The 19,377-nt window shown below is 43.2% G+C and overlaps 1 protein-coding gene across 1 annotated transcript in view; it reads right to left on the reverse strand.

Moving 5' to 3' along the window:
- Window positions 1-7,530: 7,530 nt before the first annotated feature.
- The window catches only part of ERBB3 (erb-b2 receptor tyrosine kinase 3), an 83,634-nt gene continuing 71,787 nt past the window's right edge, over window positions 7,531-19,377 (reverse strand). The window contains exons 19-28 of the mRNA XM_044284356.1: window positions 18,987-19,085; window positions 18,105-18,296; window positions 17,569-17,724; window positions 17,136-17,211; window positions 16,861-17,007; window positions 16,671-16,768; window positions 14,421-14,597; window positions 12,329-12,400; window positions 11,914-12,181; window positions 7,531-9,553 (exon numbers count right to left, since the gene is read on the reverse strand). Of these exons, the coding sequence (XP_044140291.1) occupies window positions 8,976-9,553; window positions 11,914-12,181; window positions 12,329-12,400; window positions 14,421-14,597; window positions 16,671-16,768; window positions 16,861-17,007; window positions 17,136-17,211; window positions 17,569-17,724; window positions 18,105-18,296; window positions 18,987-19,085 (1,863 nt within the window). The 3' untranslated portion in view covers window positions 7,531-8,975. The remainder of the gene's footprint in view (window positions 9,554-11,913; window positions 12,182-12,328; window positions 12,401-14,420; window positions 14,598-16,670; window positions 16,769-16,860; window positions 17,008-17,135; window positions 17,212-17,568; window positions 17,725-18,104; window positions 18,297-18,986; window positions 19,086-19,377) is intronic.

Consider the following 19,377-nt stretch of genomic DNA (forward strand, 5'->3'; position numbering starts at 1 on the left):
GTTCAATTGACAGGCCCATTTGTTCTTCAGTTGCCTGTTAATACTATTTTGTGGGCCCAGCCAAGTGTGAATCCACGTTCCAGGCCAAGACTCAGAGCAGAACCAGGTTGCACCACTTCTGATGACCAGGACGAACTGGACACATACCTGTGAGTAGGCCTGCTAGGCATGATTGCTGAGGGACCCTTACAGTGAATTTAACTGTTTCAGGAAAGGAGTCCTATGTTTTTGCACAATGAGCTGCTGCCAGTTTTCCCATGGCCCAGTGGTGGTTGTAAGGCCACTGAGAATTCCAATTGCTCTTCTGCCATGTTGTTTTCCAGGACTTCCTGCCTGTTTTAAGTGCCATTCCAAGTTGTGCCTGCTGTTTTGCACCTTTACCCTTTTTAACCCCCTTTTCAGGTTGAGTAGGGGATATTACAGCACCACTTTTATCTACCAGGATTTGCCAGGGGAAAGTATCCCTGAGATGTGGAGTTTTGTGCTGTGACTTTTATATGCCATGCTAATTCAAAAACTGTGCCCAGAGATGACCCCAACGCATGTGGGCCTCTGAGATGCTGTTTTATGGGACTATTGTATTTTATTATTATGGACTATGCTGGTTATTCATGATACGCTGTACCAGGTCAGCGCCCCTGTTCCATGTACCATCCTGCGTAGAGAACGATGCCCCTTTTCACCGCACTTGTTCCTTTGCCAGCAGAGCTGCTTGATAATTTCCTTGCAAATGTAGTGATTATTGTATATGCCTGCTTTGCATTTTTGTCTTTCAGGTCACAGTTTTCCAGCTGGGCGGGCCCCCTGTGTTGCGCCAAGGACGGGCAACCTAAAAGCAGCGGGCACTACTAAATGTGGGCACTACTCATCGGTCAATTGGGTCACGTTGCTCCCCACCTCTTGTGGAACATGGTCATGGTATTTTGTATTGCATTATAATGTATGTTGTTATGTTATCTCCTGTGTACCAGGCCTGTTAGGGGTGTAGTTCCTCCTCCTAGACAGTAGAGGGAGCTAGGGAACCCCCTAGTATATATAGTTAGGCCCAGACAGGAAAGGGTTAGTCCAGTCTAGTCCAGGAGGCTAAGTAGTTCAGTCTAGCCTGCCTGAAGTGCGGAGCAAGTGAAGCTCAGAGGTTATGCCAGGAGAAGAGGGTGCCTTCTGAAGATATCTTGCATCTTGTAAAGTACAGATCAGAGCCAATCTTATCCAGCCAAGTAAAAGCTGAAGGGCAGAAGTTTATTTACAGCAAGTGGATTTATACCAGAGGAAGGTTTCCCTACCCAAGGATAAAGCCAGCTATTAGGCATACGGACCTTGGAGAAAGCCAGACAGGATTTTACAGAAAGTACAGCCTGATCTGTGAGTTTATTCCCTCTGAGTTATCTTGCTAGGATTCTACCTGCCATTTATGTGAAGCCTGCCTGTTACCAAGATCTTTCATATGGAACTGTTTGAAGCCTGTATATAGTTGAACTGTTCAGTATAGAGGAGTTCTAGTTCACTACAAATGTGTGTACCTCCATTATTCCTCCAACAAACCAGTGTGCCACCGTTACCGGCACTGGCGTCACGAACTATAAGGGATCTTGCCACCGGCACAATAAACCTACAACAGCCAGGGCACCTCACCTACCACCAAGCCAGGTCCCTATACCCAGAGAGTGCCCCAGAGGATCTATGTGCCAGCCTCTTCATCACTGCTGTACGCCTGCCCAGGGTATATTAAAAATCATGAGTACCAATAGCAACTCTCGGTCTGTTAATCTGTTCCTTGTGACCTCACACTCGCTACCCCTGAAGGACTGGCGTACTGCAGATGCACCAGATTCTTGTCCCTCTGGGAAACTGCCAATGGGAATTGCGTCACAAGGTGTTTGAGGAACATTACTGTACGGTTCTTATGGGACACCCTGAGAGCAGATCCACTGCTGGCCTTATCTCTAGTAGATTCTAGAGGCCGGGGTTGCGTAAGTGTGTTGAGGACTATGTGTCAACCTGTAGTACCTGTGCACGTGTTAAAGTGACACATACTCGGCCTTCCGGATCTCTACCTCTGCCGCTCATCCCGCCCAGACCATGGATTCACTTATCCATGGATTTTTATCACTGATCTACCTAATTCTTCAGGAAAGACAGTTATTCTGGTGGTGGTTGATCGCTTTAGTAAAATGGTGCACTTTATATATTATAGCGTTGCCAGGCCTACCTATTGCTAAAACACTTGCACAACATTGTGAAACTCCATGGCATTCCCTCTGACGTGGTTTTGGATCGTGGGACTCAGTTTGTTTCCAGATTCTGGAAAGCGGTCTGTACTCCACTGGGGGTACAACTGTCCTTTTCTTCAACTTTTCATCCTCAGTCGAACAGACAGACGGACTGCACTAATGAGAGTCTGGAGACTTACTTGAGATGTTTTGTCTCTGAGAACGAGGAGGAGTGGTCTTCGTTTTTGTCTTTGGCAGAGTTTGCCTTAAATAATCATAGACAGAAATCCCCTGGGAAGTCGCCGTTTTCTGGTTCAGATACTTTTGGTATCCCTGAGGAGGAACGTTTTTCGTCATCTATATGGCGGAAAATTCAAGATAACTTGATGAATATGGGTAACAAGTATAAACGTGTGGGTGAAAGGAAATGTATGAAAGGTCCGGACCTAAGAGTGGGTGATTCTATGTGGCTGTCCACAAAAAACATTGAGTTGAAGGTACCTTCTTGGAAGTTGGGTCCAAGATTTATTGGTCTATATAAGATCACTGCCATTATTAATCATGTAGCTTTTCATCTTGAACTCCCTCAGGCCCTGAAAATTCATAATGTGTTTCATAAATCTTTTTTGAAGAGATAAGTTGAACCTTTGGAGCCGTCTTCCTTGCCACCCGCTCCTGTCATGGTGGACGGTAATTTGGAATTTCAGATCGCCAAGATAATTGACTCTTGAGTTCTCCGTAGATCTCTTCAGTATCTTGTTCACTGGAAGGGCTATGGACCGAAGGAGAGACATCCCATACAGTATAACTTCTCCTTGTGGCTGCCCCATACAGTATAATGTCTCCTTCTGGCTGCCCCCACACAGTATAATGTCTCCTTGTGTTTTTTTCTTTTAAACTGGTATTTATCGCGATATATATCGTTATCGCGATAAATTTCTTAATATCGTTATCTTCTGAATATTTTTGATATCGCCCAACCCTATTGTCCATTTTCCTTCCGTAGTTTTCAGGCCTGATTCTGTGTTCCCCCCTTCCCTCCTATAAGTGTGACAGGAAGGCGGAGGAAGCTGGAGGAGCAATGGTCACAGGGTGGCTTGGGCGTGCTCTCGGTGCACTTAACAGCTCATTTGCATATGAATCAAAAGTACTTCTCCAGAAGTAAGCAATGGATTGCTAAGTGGAATATAATTACATTAAGCTGAGCTAGCCCTACAAGGTATTGTTTTAACAGTGAATTTCATGGTGATAGTTTGCCTTTAACCCTTTCCCGACATCCACTATACATGTACAGTGGATGTTGGGTTTTTAAAGATAGCGCCGACTTCAGAGTAAGCCGAGCGCCAAAGCCACCAAGTACCTGTTGTTTCACATAGGCTGATGCTTTTTCTGTAGTGTGCAAGCACGCCCACTGCTGCTGGATTGCAGGGTGGTTGTAACCATGCAAACGAGCAGTGTATAATGTTATAGAAAAATGAATCCAGCTGGGAAAGGAAGCAATATGGATTATAACAATAGATTAGTAAGTGTCATGTATTAACTTTATCTACTTCACAAATGGCACTTGTTGAAGTGAGACAACCCCTTTAACTCCTTCTTTTAGCAATCTCAGTGCCCGGAGAGAGCTTTAATATGCCGCTATGATGATATATCAAAAGTTTATGTAAGGCTACTTTCACACTCGCGTGTGGTGCGGATCCGTCATTCATTTGCAAAGACAGATCCGTTCAGATAATACAACCGTCTGCATCCGCTCAGAATGGATCAGTTTGAATTATCTTTAACATAGCCAAGACGGATCAGTCTTGAACACCATTGAAAGTCAATGGAGGACGGATCCGTTTTTTATTGTGCCAGTGAAAACGGATCCGCCGCCATTGACTTACATTGTGTGCCAGGACGGATCCGTTTGGCTCAGTTTCGTCAGACGGACACCAAAACGCTGCAAGCAGAATGGAGACTGAACCTATGCAAACTGATGCATTCTGAGCGGATCCTTCTCCATTCAGAATTCATTAGAATGCAAACTGATCCGTTTTGGAGCGCTTGTGAGAACCCCGAATGGATCTCACAAACAGAAAGCCAAAACGCCAGTGTGAAAGTAGCCTAAAGTGTAGCTATTAGTTATCCATTTTTATAGTGGATTTGAAACATGGATACCCAGGAAACCTTGATCTGAAACATGTGAAGTCCAATGTATGTATGGAAGGCTCTATACCCAATCTATATTACTGGTATATTGGTCAAAAACACTCTGACAGCCGTCTTCTGTATAAAAAGACATTTTATTTGATACATTTCCTTTATACATTAAATGACTCAGAGGTGAGCGATGAGACTAGTTACACGTGTGATCCCTGCTGTACATTTCCCTTTATAATCCATCAGGAACGAAGCGGCCTGTAACCCAAAGCAAGCAGTCTTCATGTTCCAATTTCCAGTGCAATTTAGAAAAAAACTAAAACTGACCTCTGGTTACAAAGGACAACAAGGTCCCTTTTGTCTGACGGCTCTTTGAGACCCTTGGAGTATGCACCAAATGTAAAAGTTACAATTCTCATTACTGTTTCAGTGGTACAAAAATAATGTACAAAAATAGACTCTGGATAACAATGTTCATATAAATGTACAAAACCAACTGACTGTATCCACAGAAAGGTGCAAACGTTAGCAGATGCCACAACTAAACACAACATTTTATGGAGCAAACCTGTCATGGCCACAAGAACGCAGTTTAAAATATACAGTATAGCACTAAGAAATAGACTGTTTTGGTGACGGTGGCCATTGTGTGTAAATGACAGGATCCTTATAAAGATGTTTATGCAGCATACAGTATCCACCATTACATTATTACACACTTAAGCTGGCCGGACACATTCATTAAAGGGGTTGTCCCTCGAAAAATATTCAACAGTTTTCAAACCAGCACCTGGATCTGAAGACTTTTGTAATTGCATGTAATTAAAAGTTTTGTATAGCCACTGAGTTAGGCCCTTATTCACACATACGTGGACCCCGGTCCGTGAAAACCAATTCTGCCGAGTGCACGGCGTCATTGGTCATAGGAACCACGCCATGCGCTCGTGCACTTAGCAGGACTGCAGGCTGGGTTTTCACGGACCGTGGTCCACGTATGTGTGAATGAGGCCTTATTCACTGAAATCTATCTGTATAGCGCCACCTGCTGTTTGCCTATTATTTAAATTCTCCACCCAGCTCACTGAGATTGACATACAATTCCACCCTTCAACTGCCACCAGCTGCGGCAGAAAGGACATGCCACCTGAGAAAGTGCACGCCGCCCCCCAAAACTGTCAGATTGAAATAAGTAATTGGAGCAAATAAATTGGGGAGATCTCTGGATCCATGTGAGGTGCAGGGCTGGTTCTAGCTTTCTTAGAAAGAGATTGTCATGTACCATATAATGTCTGATTTTCTTTCATCATGGGACAACCTCTTTAATGTGAGCTGAAGATGCTGATTTTGGCAGGACCTCCTGCTTCTCCTCCCAAAACCAACTGGATTTCAACATGCCCGATCCTCTCATTTGCAACGGAGATCAGCAGTTCTCTTAAGGTGTCTGGCAGCAGCTTACTCGCTTCTACTATTGCTTACACATGCACATTTCGCTCAACTGAGCCTGTGTGTGTAAGGGGAGGTCAAAAGCCATAGCTGTCAGATGACAAAACCTGACAGCCATCTAATGTGTGCGGCCAGTCCTAGGCCTTGCTCACCCTTCAGTGTTTGGTCAGTCATTTGTGAGCCAAAACCAGAGGCGAAGCTTATACAAAGATAAGGTATAAGGGAAAGACCTGCACCTGTCTGTGGATTTGACCTGCACCTGGTTTTGGCTCACAATAACTGATGGAAATAACTGACCAAACACTGAAGTGTGAACGAGGCCTTAGTCAATGCCATGGAGGAGATGGCACCATTCAGTTTATTCTGCGTGTTCAAATACAGTACATACTTTTCTTGTAAAAAGAAAAAACACAAAAGACAATGTTATCAGTAGGTTTACACTTCATACTCCAAATCCATCTCAGTGGAAAATCCACATTGTCATCAAACGAATACAGCTCCAGCAATGGCTAAAGTCAGAAATACGGCTGTAGCATATGATCAGTGCTAGCCACAGCCAGAAGTTCATGTCTGCATCCAAACGATTAGTTCTGATGATTGGCACGTGCCAAGGAAGGAGGGGGCATAGGGAGCTTTAATTGATATGTAGGAAACTTATTTACATCCAGGACAAAAGACAAATGAGCTTCTGGGAATATCTATGTCCTAAAATCTGTGTTATTCTGTCCAAATGACAGTGTCAGTGAAACAAAATGGTGCAAGACATTATTAATAAGCGCTGAAGTCAAATATAACAAAACTACAGAAAAAAAATCTGCATCGTGACGCCTGTGTGTGAACCCCTTACTATAACTCCATATGTAATGTAACCATTCTGCATGGAAGGCGAAATAAGTCTTCAGTGGACAAACTGTCGCTGTCAATGTTGTTCTATGGAAGGCTAGGGAAGCAATGGTAGTGGATGGAGATTTGGTCATACCCATGCATGTGCATTGTGCAGCAGTTTGGAGCATGCTCCAGGCGTGGTATCTCTTCTGTAAAATATGAATAGTGGACACCACAAGATGTGGTTTCAGTTCTAGGAATATGTCTTTAAAGGACCGGCCATCTTTAGTCCAGGGTCACTTTAATTTAAAGGGCATCTGTCAGCAGATTTGTATCTATGAAACTGGCTGATCTGTTACATGTGCACTTGGCAGCTGAAGGCATCCGTGTTGGTCTGTGCCCGCATTGCTGAGAAAAATGAAGTTTTAATATATACAAATGAGCCTCTAGGAGCAACGGGGGTGTTACCATTACACCTAGAGGCTCAGCTCTCTCTTAAACTGCCACGTCCTCTCCACTTTAATTGACAGGACCAGGCAGTGATAACACCGTAACGCCTGGTCCTGTCAATCAAAGTGCAGAGGGCGCAGCAGTTGCAGAGAGACCAGAGCCTCTAGGTGTAATGGCAACACCCCCGTTGCTCCTAGAGGATCATTTGCATATATTAAAATATAATTTTTCTCAGCAAAATTAGAATATCGTGCAAAGTTCATTTATTTCAGTAATGCAACTTAAAAGGTGAAACTAACATATGAGACTCATTACATGCAAAGCGAGATATTTCAAGCCTTTATTTGTTATAATTTGGATGATTATGGCTTACCGCTTATGAAACCCCAAAGTCACAATCTCAGGTCCCCTTTGCTCAGGGGGTATGGATTAATTAGCTGACTGGAGTGTGACACTTTGAGCCTAGAATATTGAACCTTTTCACAAAATTCAAATTTTCAGCTGCATTAATGCAATTCCTTTTAATTTGCATTACTGAAATAAATGGACATTTGCACCATATTCTAATTTTTCGAGTTTCACTTGTATATGTAATATGCCAGTGCAGTATTATAATGATTTTTTATTGTTCTGGGCTATTAGAGGTACCCACTTGGAAATTTGCATACAATCCAGTACTGAGAATAGTAAGTGCTTTAAAGATCATGAGTATGAAGGTTACCCAAGGGTATATCCAGGTGAGTGGGAATGTAGTGGACATACGCAAAGCTGCACTGTGGGTAAAACTTATACACTGTGTTATGCCTAATGCAGGCCTAAAGTGGGGGCTCATGAGGAAAACCAAAGACTGACATCGACAACACAGCTCTTCGCTACACTTCAACGTCATTACTAATTCTTATGCAGAATCCCTTGTCACTTGCGTCAAAATGATTTATATTGCAGTTTATACCTATTCTATAATTCAGCTCGACCAATGTTTGATTTGTTCATATGAGGCAATATTTCATTCATCATTAGCATGAACATGTAATATCTGTAATCCTAGAAAGAAGTGGCATGAGCAAAGGAGTACAATTGAGTGCAATTATGAGATGCTACTTTTCTCATTCATACGTTTTACTTAGCAGATAGCGGTGATACTTTTAAGTACTCTTGTTCTAACCTTCATGACTTAAAAGCGTCACTGAGCTTTCAACAAACTTTGCAGTAACGGATAGTTCAGTAGATGAGGAATAACACTCTGTACTTGCTGAATATCTCGTTGTGCGTGCTGGCTGCCATCCACTGCACACACACAAAGTAGAGGAAAATCTCCTTCCTGTCTCACAGTCACTCAGAAGCAGCCCCAGGAGAATGAAGCACTTCTTCTGAGCTATAAGCTTCCTATGTTGCTGTGCAGTCCTGCTCCTCTTTGTGTGTCTCCTCAGTTCCTCCACACTCCTCCCCCTCCCCTCTCCATAGACTTACATTGACATGTGTAATATGACAGATGATCCTGTCCTGGACAGGAAAAAGGAATTTTTGAAAATGAAAAGCAATTAGCAGGGGGTAGCAGCTGGTACACAGCTGATAAGAGGAAAACTAGACACTTCTCACTGAACTGATAAAACATTACTTTTCTTGTGGTTCCATGTACTATTGAGTTTTGCAAAATTGTGTGAAAAGTTAGTGACTATTTAAGCTCCTGGAATCGCTTAGGAATAGCCACTGCTGTATAGCATGACATATGTAAAAACCTTCCCTATCCACTTTTGTTCCAGTAGCCACTAATGGCACACGACTGCAGATATTAGCATTTGGCTCAATGACTACAGTATATTCCCGTACCCATCTTCAGAAGCAGAAGGTACGTATCACAATGGTATTCTATTTGAGTGCATTGCCCGGCACTTTAGTATTTTTTTATGTCCGTTGCAGGTCACTCTTAACAAACAGACGGCTATGCCAGTAGTCCGGGTTATCAAATGCACAGTCTTTTACCTCCAGTTCTCGCAGAGGTTGACTGTAACCTCTTTGTAAAGCCTCTCTGTGGCATGTTTGTGGAACCACTGTGGGTTTGTTCAAGGACTTTGGCTGGCTTGTAATTAACTTCATGTCCTCGTAGCCCTGTTTGTCATCCGAATTGCTGTCCTTCCTGATTTTGCTACTTCGGTTCATGTAGGTGTACTCTGTACCTTCATCTTCGCCTTCATCAACTAGTTCTTGGCTCTGACTGCATCTCCCCTTTTCATTCATATACTCATAGTCCTCCTTGTTTTCATATTCGTAATAATTATCTGTACTGTCCTGCCGTGTACAGCTTATGCCATCTTTGTTTCCATCCCCTACTCCTCGAATGTCCATATACTCGTACTCCAACCTCTCTGACGGCTGCCTCTTCCTGTTCATATACTCATATTCCTCATCATCCTCTTCATTGGCCTTGCACGGGGTTATCGATCTAGATCCTTGGGACTTCAGTGTTCCATCCTCTGATAGATCTGTGCAAGAATGTGAAGAGGTATGCATGAATGTGTGAATTTCTATTCTATTATACAGAACAATTAGCGCAAATGCTCTGAAAATTCTTCACAGGCAGATAGTTTTCTCTTTATTCAAGTACTCTAAGACAGCACTATACATGCAGGATGAAGGTACTTGCTATTTTGCAATACTTTTGTAATGCTCTGTTCGCATCACGTTTGGGGTATACTTTGTAAGTGTTCCCCAACATACCTCTGACATATGCCACTGTGTAGACATATACAGTGGAAATGGACAACCATTATATGTGTACTGCATATTATACTTTTTTGTACAGTAAAGCTCAGTTTGCCCTGCTTTTAGGTTACTTTCTCACTAGCGTTTTTGCTGGATCCGTCAGGGCTCAGCAAAAACGCTTCCGTTACTAATGATACAACCATCTGCATCCGTTATGAACTGATCCGATTGTATTATCTGTAACATAGCCAAGACGGATCCGTCATGAACTCCATTGAAAGTCAAAGGGGGACGGATCCATTTTCTATTGTGTTAGATTGTGTCTGAGAAAATTGATCTGTCCCCATTGACTTGCATTGTGGGTCATGACGTTTTGCTCCGCATCCCAGGACGGAAAGCAAACCGCAGCATGCTCTCCATTATGAGAACGGAACGCATTCCATTCTGTTCAGTTATGTTTTGTCCCCATTGACAATGAATAGGGACAAAACAGAAGAATTTATTTCCGGTATTGAGAGCCTATAACGGATCTCAATACCGGAAAATATTAAAGCTAGTGTGAAAGTAGCCTTACTTATATAGTAAAAAAGAGACATGCCCGCGAATCCCATTCAATACCCTTTTGACCTCAGTTAAGTCAATTTGGTCCTATCCCTGCATTGCCTACATCAGTGTTTCCCAACCAGTGTGCCTCCAGTGTGCCTCCAAAACTACAACTCCCAGCATGCCCAGACAGCATTTGGTTGTGCGGGCATGCTGGTAGTTGTAGTTTTGTAACAGCTGGAGGCACACTGGTTGGGAAACACTGGCCTACATATGTCAAATGAGTTTGCATGACAAGAAGAGAACAGGGCCTTGGGCCAACATTCCTGATCTAGCATAGGGCACAAAAATGCCCCATGTTATCCTATAGTTAGAGGCAGATCTCTAATTTTAGTTATATTAACAAACATTTCCAAGTTGGTATTATTGCCCCTTGACATTCTACAAATATCAGATGATTTTTTACTGTCCTTGCCTTCCCCATCTCCGTATACATAGCGCCCAATAAGCACTGTGTATACAGATCAGTAAGCAGTAATACCACTTCCTGCTCTGTCCTAAGCGATTACGTCATCACTGGGCAGACGATCATTTGATCACTAGGTCAGCTGCTGACTCAGATCAGCTGTGCAGTGCATATCAAGAGATGCTGTAGTTCTCAGATACTATAGCTATGAAATGTAATGTTAAAAAAGCCCTCAAAGTATTGTGTATGACCTTATAAAAAGACAAATAAAATAATAATTAAAAAAAATACCACCACTAGCCCACATTGCAGATTCTAGCCCTGCCCCGGTGACCATAAACTATATATCGCTATATATCAAAACAACTGAAACTGAAAGGGAATGCTAAAAAAATATATATTGTATTTGCACAACAGGTATAAAAAATACAAAAATAAAAATAAAGCCCCATGTATTATATCATATAACTGAACATTGATAACGTTATGGCGATCAAAGCCACATGAGGTAAAAGAAACTGAAATGTGTCTGGTCAGAGAAGGGGGTGGTTAACGTTATATGCCGATTGTTACATACAGAACATTCAGCTTGAACCAGACTAGAGCCTTTTGGCAGAATTTTATGTTCTAGATCAGTGGCTCAAAGCCATTTTTTTTCATTGCACTTGCACTGGCCTTAGATCACATTTCAGGGATGCCCAACCTGCGGCCCTCCAGCTGTTGCAAAACTACAACTCCCGGGATGCCTGGACAGCCTACAGCTATTGGTACACAGCATGGCATTGTGGGAGTTGTAGTTTTACAACAGCTCGAGAGCCACAGGTTGGGCACCCCTGCATTAGATCATCATCAGCTGAAGGCTATTCCTTCTGAACATCTCCTGCCCCCATAAGCATGCACGATTGTCTCTTGAAAGCTTGCATGCATACATCGAAAGAGCGGAATTTAGATGCTGCCAGAAGTGTCTCTCCCCTCCAGACACCTCTGGCAGAAAGGGAACAAGGAATCAGCATGTTGAAATCCCCCCCAACATTGGGAACTGTGAGGCTGCCCTCATACACATTAGATCATTAGCAGGTTTGGGCACCAGTGGTGGTATCTACCACGGCTGTGGATTAAATATATACATACCTCCCTGGCTAAGCTCAGGCATAATGTATTCGCTGTCAGTATCTGGGGTGCCAGCAAGTAAACTTTCCCTTTGAGAGCGATAAGCGCTGTCTAAACGTGAGCGAGGGCTACGGCCCAGGCTTTCAAATCCAAATGATGTTTCCTCTGCCGTTTCCATGTCAGATAGAGTACAACAGCCCTCGGATGACTCTGACACTGTGCGGCCCACAGAGTCCTGCCTTCTCCTGGTCACACGTCTAGGGCTTGGATCGGCACGGTGGATTGAACTCTGGAAACAAAGGGAAATTGTCAAATTCAGTGCACACCAAAAAGCTACATTTGTTAATTCTTCAGAACTTATGGCAAGAAGCAAATCAGTAGAAATAAAAAGAGTAACACACCATCTATAAGATGTTTTTCTCCAGTATGTAGTTACCTTCTTGTTGATGGTACCAGTGCTCTGGTTCATAGGGAGATATCCAGCGAGTGAACTCTGCACACTCTGACTCTAAAATACAAACCGCAAAACATATAGTCACCTACAATAAGCAAATGATCGGCACCACAGAATCCACTCATCAGACGATTTATCCTTGTATTATGTACCAATGTGACATGAAAATAATAACTGGTTAACATATAGATCAATGAAGGCTCTGTTCACAACATGTTCTGTGCTCCATTTTTAAGGGGTTTTCCGAGTGTTTAATATTGATGATCTAGGCTCAGAATAGGTCATCGGTATTAAATACCCCTGCCGACCATTGCATAGCAGCTGTGCTTGGTATTGCAGATCAGGTCCATTCACTTAAATGGGACTGAGCTGCGCCTAGGTCATGTGACTGATTAACATGATGGCCTAGAAACAATGAGCGTCACAGTTTCTTCAAACAGCTGATCACCAGGCGTGCCAGGAGTTGGACCCCCACCGATCAGATATTGATGACCTATCCTGAGTTTAGGTCCTCAATATTAAACACCTGGAAAACCCCTTTAATTGCACCTGACGTGATACGTTTTCCCAATAAAGACATTCTGTATATGGCAGCTTACAGCAGAAAAGTAAGCACAGTTTGTGTCTACATAGCTTCTCTGGGTAGGCAGCTATCTGTGCATCCACAGCCACTGTTCCTAAGATCTGCTGTTCACCACGCACCTTTTAACAATTCAGAGAACCAGTTTAAGGGGTGTTCCAGGGAGATGTGAAAAAAACAGGCCACCTTCACCTTCATACCCCACCGCTTCTGTTCCAAAACTGCTCTGGTTCCCGCTGCTCTACACATCCTGTCCCTGCTCAACATGGTGGAAATGCTTGGAAAGACCCACTCTATTGCTTCTGGGGTAGAAAGTGCAGAGCAGCAGGGACTGGAGCAGCTTCAGGACGGCAGCGGCGGAGAATCAGTGAGGGGGAGTAATGCCTCTTTGTTATTTTGAACATGTCCTGACACTTTTTTATTTATACTTTAGGCTACTTTCACACTAGCGTTCGTCGGTCCGCTCGTGAGCTCCGTTTGAAGGGGCTCACGAGCGGACCCGAACGCTTCCGTCCAGCCCTGATGCAGTCTGAATGGATGCGGATCCGCTCAGACTGCATCAGTCTGGCGGCGTTCAGCCTCCGCTCCGCTCGCCTCCGCACGGACAGGCGGACAGCTGAACGCTGCTTACAGCGTTCGGGTGTCCGCCTGGCCGTGCGGAGGCGTGCGGATCCGTCCAGACTTACAATGTAAGTCAATGGGGACGGATCCGTATGAAGATGCCACAATATGGCTTAATCTTCAAGCGGATCCGTCCCCCATTGACTTTACATTGAAAGTCTGGACGGATCCGTACGAGGCTATTTTCACACTTAGCTTTTATATGCTAATATAATGCAGACGGATCCGTTCTGAACGGAGCCTCCGTCTGCATTATTATGATCGGATCCGTTCAGAACGGATCCGATCGAACGCTAGTGTGAAAGTAGCCTTAGCCATTTTTTCAGATGTTTAAATTATGAAAAAATAAAATGTCCATATTTTTTCTTTTATAATTAAATACCAGTGCAATATATCTCCATTTGTATACAGATCATACATGATAGTGATCTAATGGCTGCTAGTCATTAGTACGGTGATTTGCATATAGAGGATGCAGATCATGTCCTCCCAGCATCCTCCTTTCCCCAAGATGACAATTGTGGGTCAATGGTGGTCACGAGTTTCCATGTCAATGTCTGAATGCAGGAAAGACGCCTCCTTCCTTCGGGTCTCAGTGCCAAACACCACATTAACGTTGAGAGCTGTGCTGAGTTATTTTTGTGACAGAGCAATGATCATTTCAGACCCTGTCACTTCAGTGGCAGTCCAATCTCTTTAATGGCAGAGGCTATACAGTGTGATCTGCTCTTGCTGCATAGGGCACCATCAACTAGGACAAAGATCAATAGACTGGTGCTGGGAAGGAGGTAGCAAATAAAGCCATAACTATAGTTAATGTATGAAAACCGAAATGTTCACCAATCGCTCGAGTTTTGTTAGTGAAAATCTTACTCTAGTATAGTCTATTCTCGGTCGGGATGCATAGACAGTGCTTGGAGTTTTCGGATGTGGTCCTATATCTTCATCTTCTTCTGTTCCTAAATCAGTATCAATCTCCTCCACTTCTTCTTTATCACTCAGTTGTGGTGTTTCCCCAAGGAGAGGTTCTTGGGTAGCGTCACTGTCTCGCTGTATAGCAGAAAAGCAGGGGAAAAAAAATTAAGGACTTCTCACATTTTTTATTTTATTTTTATAAACTAAGTACCTTGACAGTACAAGAGGGGTACGCTCCACTGATGCAGCTAAAACATTTATTTTTTCCAAACGCCCCTCTGCTGCCCTGCTGTGCCCCCATTTGTTTTTTTGTGCCCTGTATGCTAATATATAGTATTGGTACAGGGAGGAGAGATACCAGTGCTTCTCAGTGGGTGTATCCTTCTCCCTGGCTGTGGCGTGGTCCAATCGCAGCGGACCAAATCGGAGCCAGGGAGAAGGGCTGCTGCGATTGGACTGAACATAATATAAAGAACCTCTGTAAGTGTAATCAACCCTATTAAACTAGGCATACTGACTGGTAGGGTTGACCATGCTGATTAAAACTATACCTTTCTTTTGTCTGTATGCTAAACAGCTGCAGAGATAACTGTGTTTTTATTCATATACAGATAAGCACGTTGGAGCACCAAGTGGAAGGGCTGAATCCTTGGAGCACCATTTTTATAACACCCCCTGTGCTCAGCACTCGCCCTTCCCCTTGATTGACAGGGCTAGACGTCAGCATGCTGAGGGCAGAGCTGTATCCTAGCACATCCATATCATATACAATACTTACTTTAGCCTTACCATGTTGAGAATAGAGGTTTTCTATCTTAGAAAGCTAATACATGTTACTGGTTTAGTCACAGGCACAACATATGATTATAAAGCCACCAGTGATATGTATTACCTTTCTTAGTATATATTCTATACTTAGAAAACTGCAGGAAACAGTAAAAAAATGATTTTTGGACTGCTTGTTCCGGCGCTTGTCTGGAGGAAATATTCACCAGGATCACTGGTAGGGCGAAGTAGGTTGTTTTATTAGCAGGATAGTCAACGCGTTTCGAGGGTGGAAAGCCCTCTTCTTTAGGACAATCTGTACCTACCAGTTATCCTGGTGAATATTTCCTCCAGACAAGCGCCGGAACAAGCGGTCCAAAAATACGTGTTTCCTGCAATTTTCCCTGTGCATACCTCATTGTTTGAGGCCCCACAGAGTGACCGCGGCTGCAGTCCGGAACATGCCGTTGTGCTGGCCGGCCGCCAAGAATCACCAGCGAGGCTTTTAACAGTGGTTGTGACTCCTCACAACCTGGGACAATAAGCGTACCCTAACCCATTTAATTCTATTTTATTCACACTGATCCTACACATGTGGCGCTGCCTCCTGTTCCTTTTATTTTATATACTTAGAAAGCCAATACATATTACTGGTGTCTTTATAATCTTATATTGTGCCTGTGAATAAAACAGTAATATGTATTAGCTTTCTAAGCATAGAAAACCTCTACCATCAACATGGCAAGGCTATAGTAAGTAGAGTATATCACATGTACATGTTATGACAGCTCTAGGAAAAACAGCCCTGCCCTCAGCATGCTGAAGTCTAGCCCTGTCAATTAAGAGAAGAGGGGAGTGTGCAGAGCACAGGGGTGTTAGAAAAGCAGTGCTCCATGTATTCAGACTTCCCACTTGGTGCTCCAATGTGCTCATCTGTATATGAATACAAACACAGATATCTCTGCATCTGTTTAACATACAGACAAAAGAAAGGTATTGTTTTAATCAGCACGATCAGGGTTGACCGTTCTGATTAAAACAATACCTTTCTTTTGTCTGTATGTTAACCAATCGAATCATGCTATGTATGTAGTGGCATTGAAGGAGGAAAGCAGGTTTTTGATTGGCTATCATAAGTAAGCCTTTGCATACTAATTAGGGGAACTTAAAGAGCCTCTGTCAGCATTAAACCAGGCACACTGCCCGATAGGGTTATCAGGCAATGTGCCTGGTTTAATGCTGACAGAGGCTCTTTAGGTTCTCCTAATTAGTATGCAAAGGCTTACTTATGATAGCCAATCAAAAACCTGCTTTCCTCCTTCAATGCCACTACATACATAACATGATTCGATTGGTTACAGTATCTGCATTACCAGGACCCAACAAAATAATTTCATTAATAAGCAGAAAACAGTTATTGGAGTAGATTTAAGATACACTCACTTTCATGACCAGGTAGCGGGGAGGATCCCTGGCCATGCGGGTGAACTCATTTCCCAGCTCCTTGAAAGTAGGTCGAACATTCTCATCAATCATCCAACCTAAGATGGCAGTCAGACATGTCAGAGTTCAGCTGCATGAAAATATTAACTGAGACATGGGGGCAACTGGTGTGGTAAAAGCGGAGACTCACATTTCACCATGACCATGTAGACATCAATGGTGCAGATTATAGGCTGAGGGAGTCGCTCCCCTTTCTCAAGAAGGTCTGGTACTTCAGACAGACGGATACCTGGATATGGCTCATCACCAAATGTCATCATTTCCCACAGTGTGACACCTGGAAGGAAGCAAAAGCAACACGTGACCTTCGTGCTGGAGAATCCCAATCCTATTGAAAGGAAAATATTAAAATGCACTAAGGAATGGGAAAGCTGAATTTTAATGAAAATAAGACAATAGACTCACCGAAGCTCCACACATCACTTTGATGAGTGTATTTTCCAAAGTGTATACTTTCCAGAGCCATCCATTTGATAGGCGTCTGCAGGGAGTCAGAGAAATCAGGTAATTAAAAGTAAGCAAAAATAAATGCACATACAGCCGCAATTAGATATAATGCTAGTAAGAAAACGATACTTATACCGTGTAACTATGCAGTTTGTTAATCATATGACCATGCCATGCCACTGACTGAATAATACTTCATCTGTATCACGAACTAAAATGGTCAGCTGACAAAAGACAAGTAGAGGTAACGTCCATAGTAATCGGCTAGATTGGTGCTTTCCAGTTCCAAGAAGTCTCTGGAATCTGATCAGCTGCTATGGGCATTGCCTCCACTTTTCCCTGCACTAGTTTTAATTGTGACTATTCTACAAATATACATATAAAACACTACCTTGATCTCATTGTAGCAGTACTTCTTGTCATCTGGGTACAACAGATCTGCCACACCAAAATCCGACACTTGAACATGATTGAGATTCTTCATGAGGACGTTGCGAGCTGAGAGGTTCCTATGAACCATGCGATGTTCCTCCAAGTAGTACATGCCCTGGACAAACAAGAAAGAACACATTTCTAATGAACTCATCATCTGAAACAGCGGAACATGTACAAATAAATAGTGCCGTATACTAATACATAGTTGCACATTGGTGGGCAGACTAGTCATTTTTCATGTTATCCAGCAGTAACCATTTAATTTACAAGGAAGCAGACTGACTGCCCCTCAGGTCTCCAAGCAGATTGGATTTTTCATCCAAATAAAAATTTTTACCAAATAATAAACTGAAATAAACACATTGGATGGAACCCAAAATTGCTTACTTGCTGAGATAACTGCAAATAATGGCAAGCTTTGCATTTGCATGCCCAGGACTACCATATGTAGTCTGCTCTGATCGTATAATGTGTGTGAAAGGCAAGACTCACCCTGGCAATCTGCACACACCAGTTAAGCAGCATCTGGGGGCCAATGACGCCGGTGTCCTTGTTCTGTCTAACATACTGAAGTAGTGAGCCCATAGGCAGAAGCTGGGTGACCAGCTGCAGCTGTGTTCCTGGACAAATACCCAGCAGTCGAACGATACAAGCATGATCCAGGCTCCCCATGGCAAGCATGTGCTGTGGAGTAAGGCAGCTGTTACTATGCATGAATGGCAGAAGGAAGAAATAAGCATTCAGTCTGTTTTACATTTGGACATGTTCTCCTTGTACTAGAAGTAGCTCCTTGTATTACTTTCCTAACACATAAAAACATAGGGGGACATTTACTAATCTATTTACACCACTTTTGTGGCGTAAATAGGTTGCAAATTTTGCCAGTAAAATTTCTGCCATTTCCCCCTTCACACCACTTTTTTTTAGGAGTGGCGAGTAAAAGGGGGCGTGCCGTGGGTGGTGACGCAGGCCCGCCACATTTATCTTTCGTTAGGCCTTTTTTTCTGGCGTGAATAAAGACTTAAATCTACGGCTGCTAGGAGACTGCTGTAGATTTAAGTGCGTCGTATGGCACTGCTGGAAGATGCGCTTCTGTAAAATTTGGCGCATCCTCCAGCAGCACAGAGGAAATCAAGACCAGCATACAGTGCACCGGTCTGGATAAATGTCTCCCATAGTGACTGCCTTGGTTATGTCATTCCAGCTCTGACCAGAAGACACTTTAGAAGGCGAACAGCATAAAAGCTAATGCAAATGTATTACTAACTTTTACTATTTTTCGCCTTGCCACTTATACAGTTTATTAAAAGCAATCTTACAGTTGACCTACATTTTATACACATAAATCTTGGAAAATAGCTGATTGGGACTTACATCAGTGACCGCATGGAAAGTCTGACAACCATTGCGATCTTGTATGACTTTAATGCTCACAGGAATCTTAACAGAATCGCCTTCTGGGATCCAAACACCCTGTGTGGAGGAAGTATATGGAGAATATGGTAAGAAGAGTGTCCTAAAGGTTTTTTCTGGGCTTTACCTAAATTGTCTGTTTCAGCTACCCCGTGGAAGGAAGAGAGAGTTCCAGTTTCAGCAGTACTTCCGTCATTCCTTGGTCTTGGCTGTGACCATATGACTGCCCAACTGGCTGCTTCCAATGAAGTCCTGATGGATGTGCTCCTGTATCTTCCTGTTCTACTGAATTATGTACATGGAGCTGAACAGGAAGAAACAGGAGCACATCTGCTTGGGACTTCAGCAGAAG

Source organism: Bufo gargarizans, chromosome 3, assembly GCF_014858855.1.
Source record: "Bufo gargarizans isolate SCDJY-AF-19 chromosome 3, ASM1485885v1, whole genome shotgun sequence".
Lineage (NCBI taxonomy): Eukaryota > Metazoa > Chordata > Amphibia > Anura > Bufonidae > Bufo > Bufo gargarizans.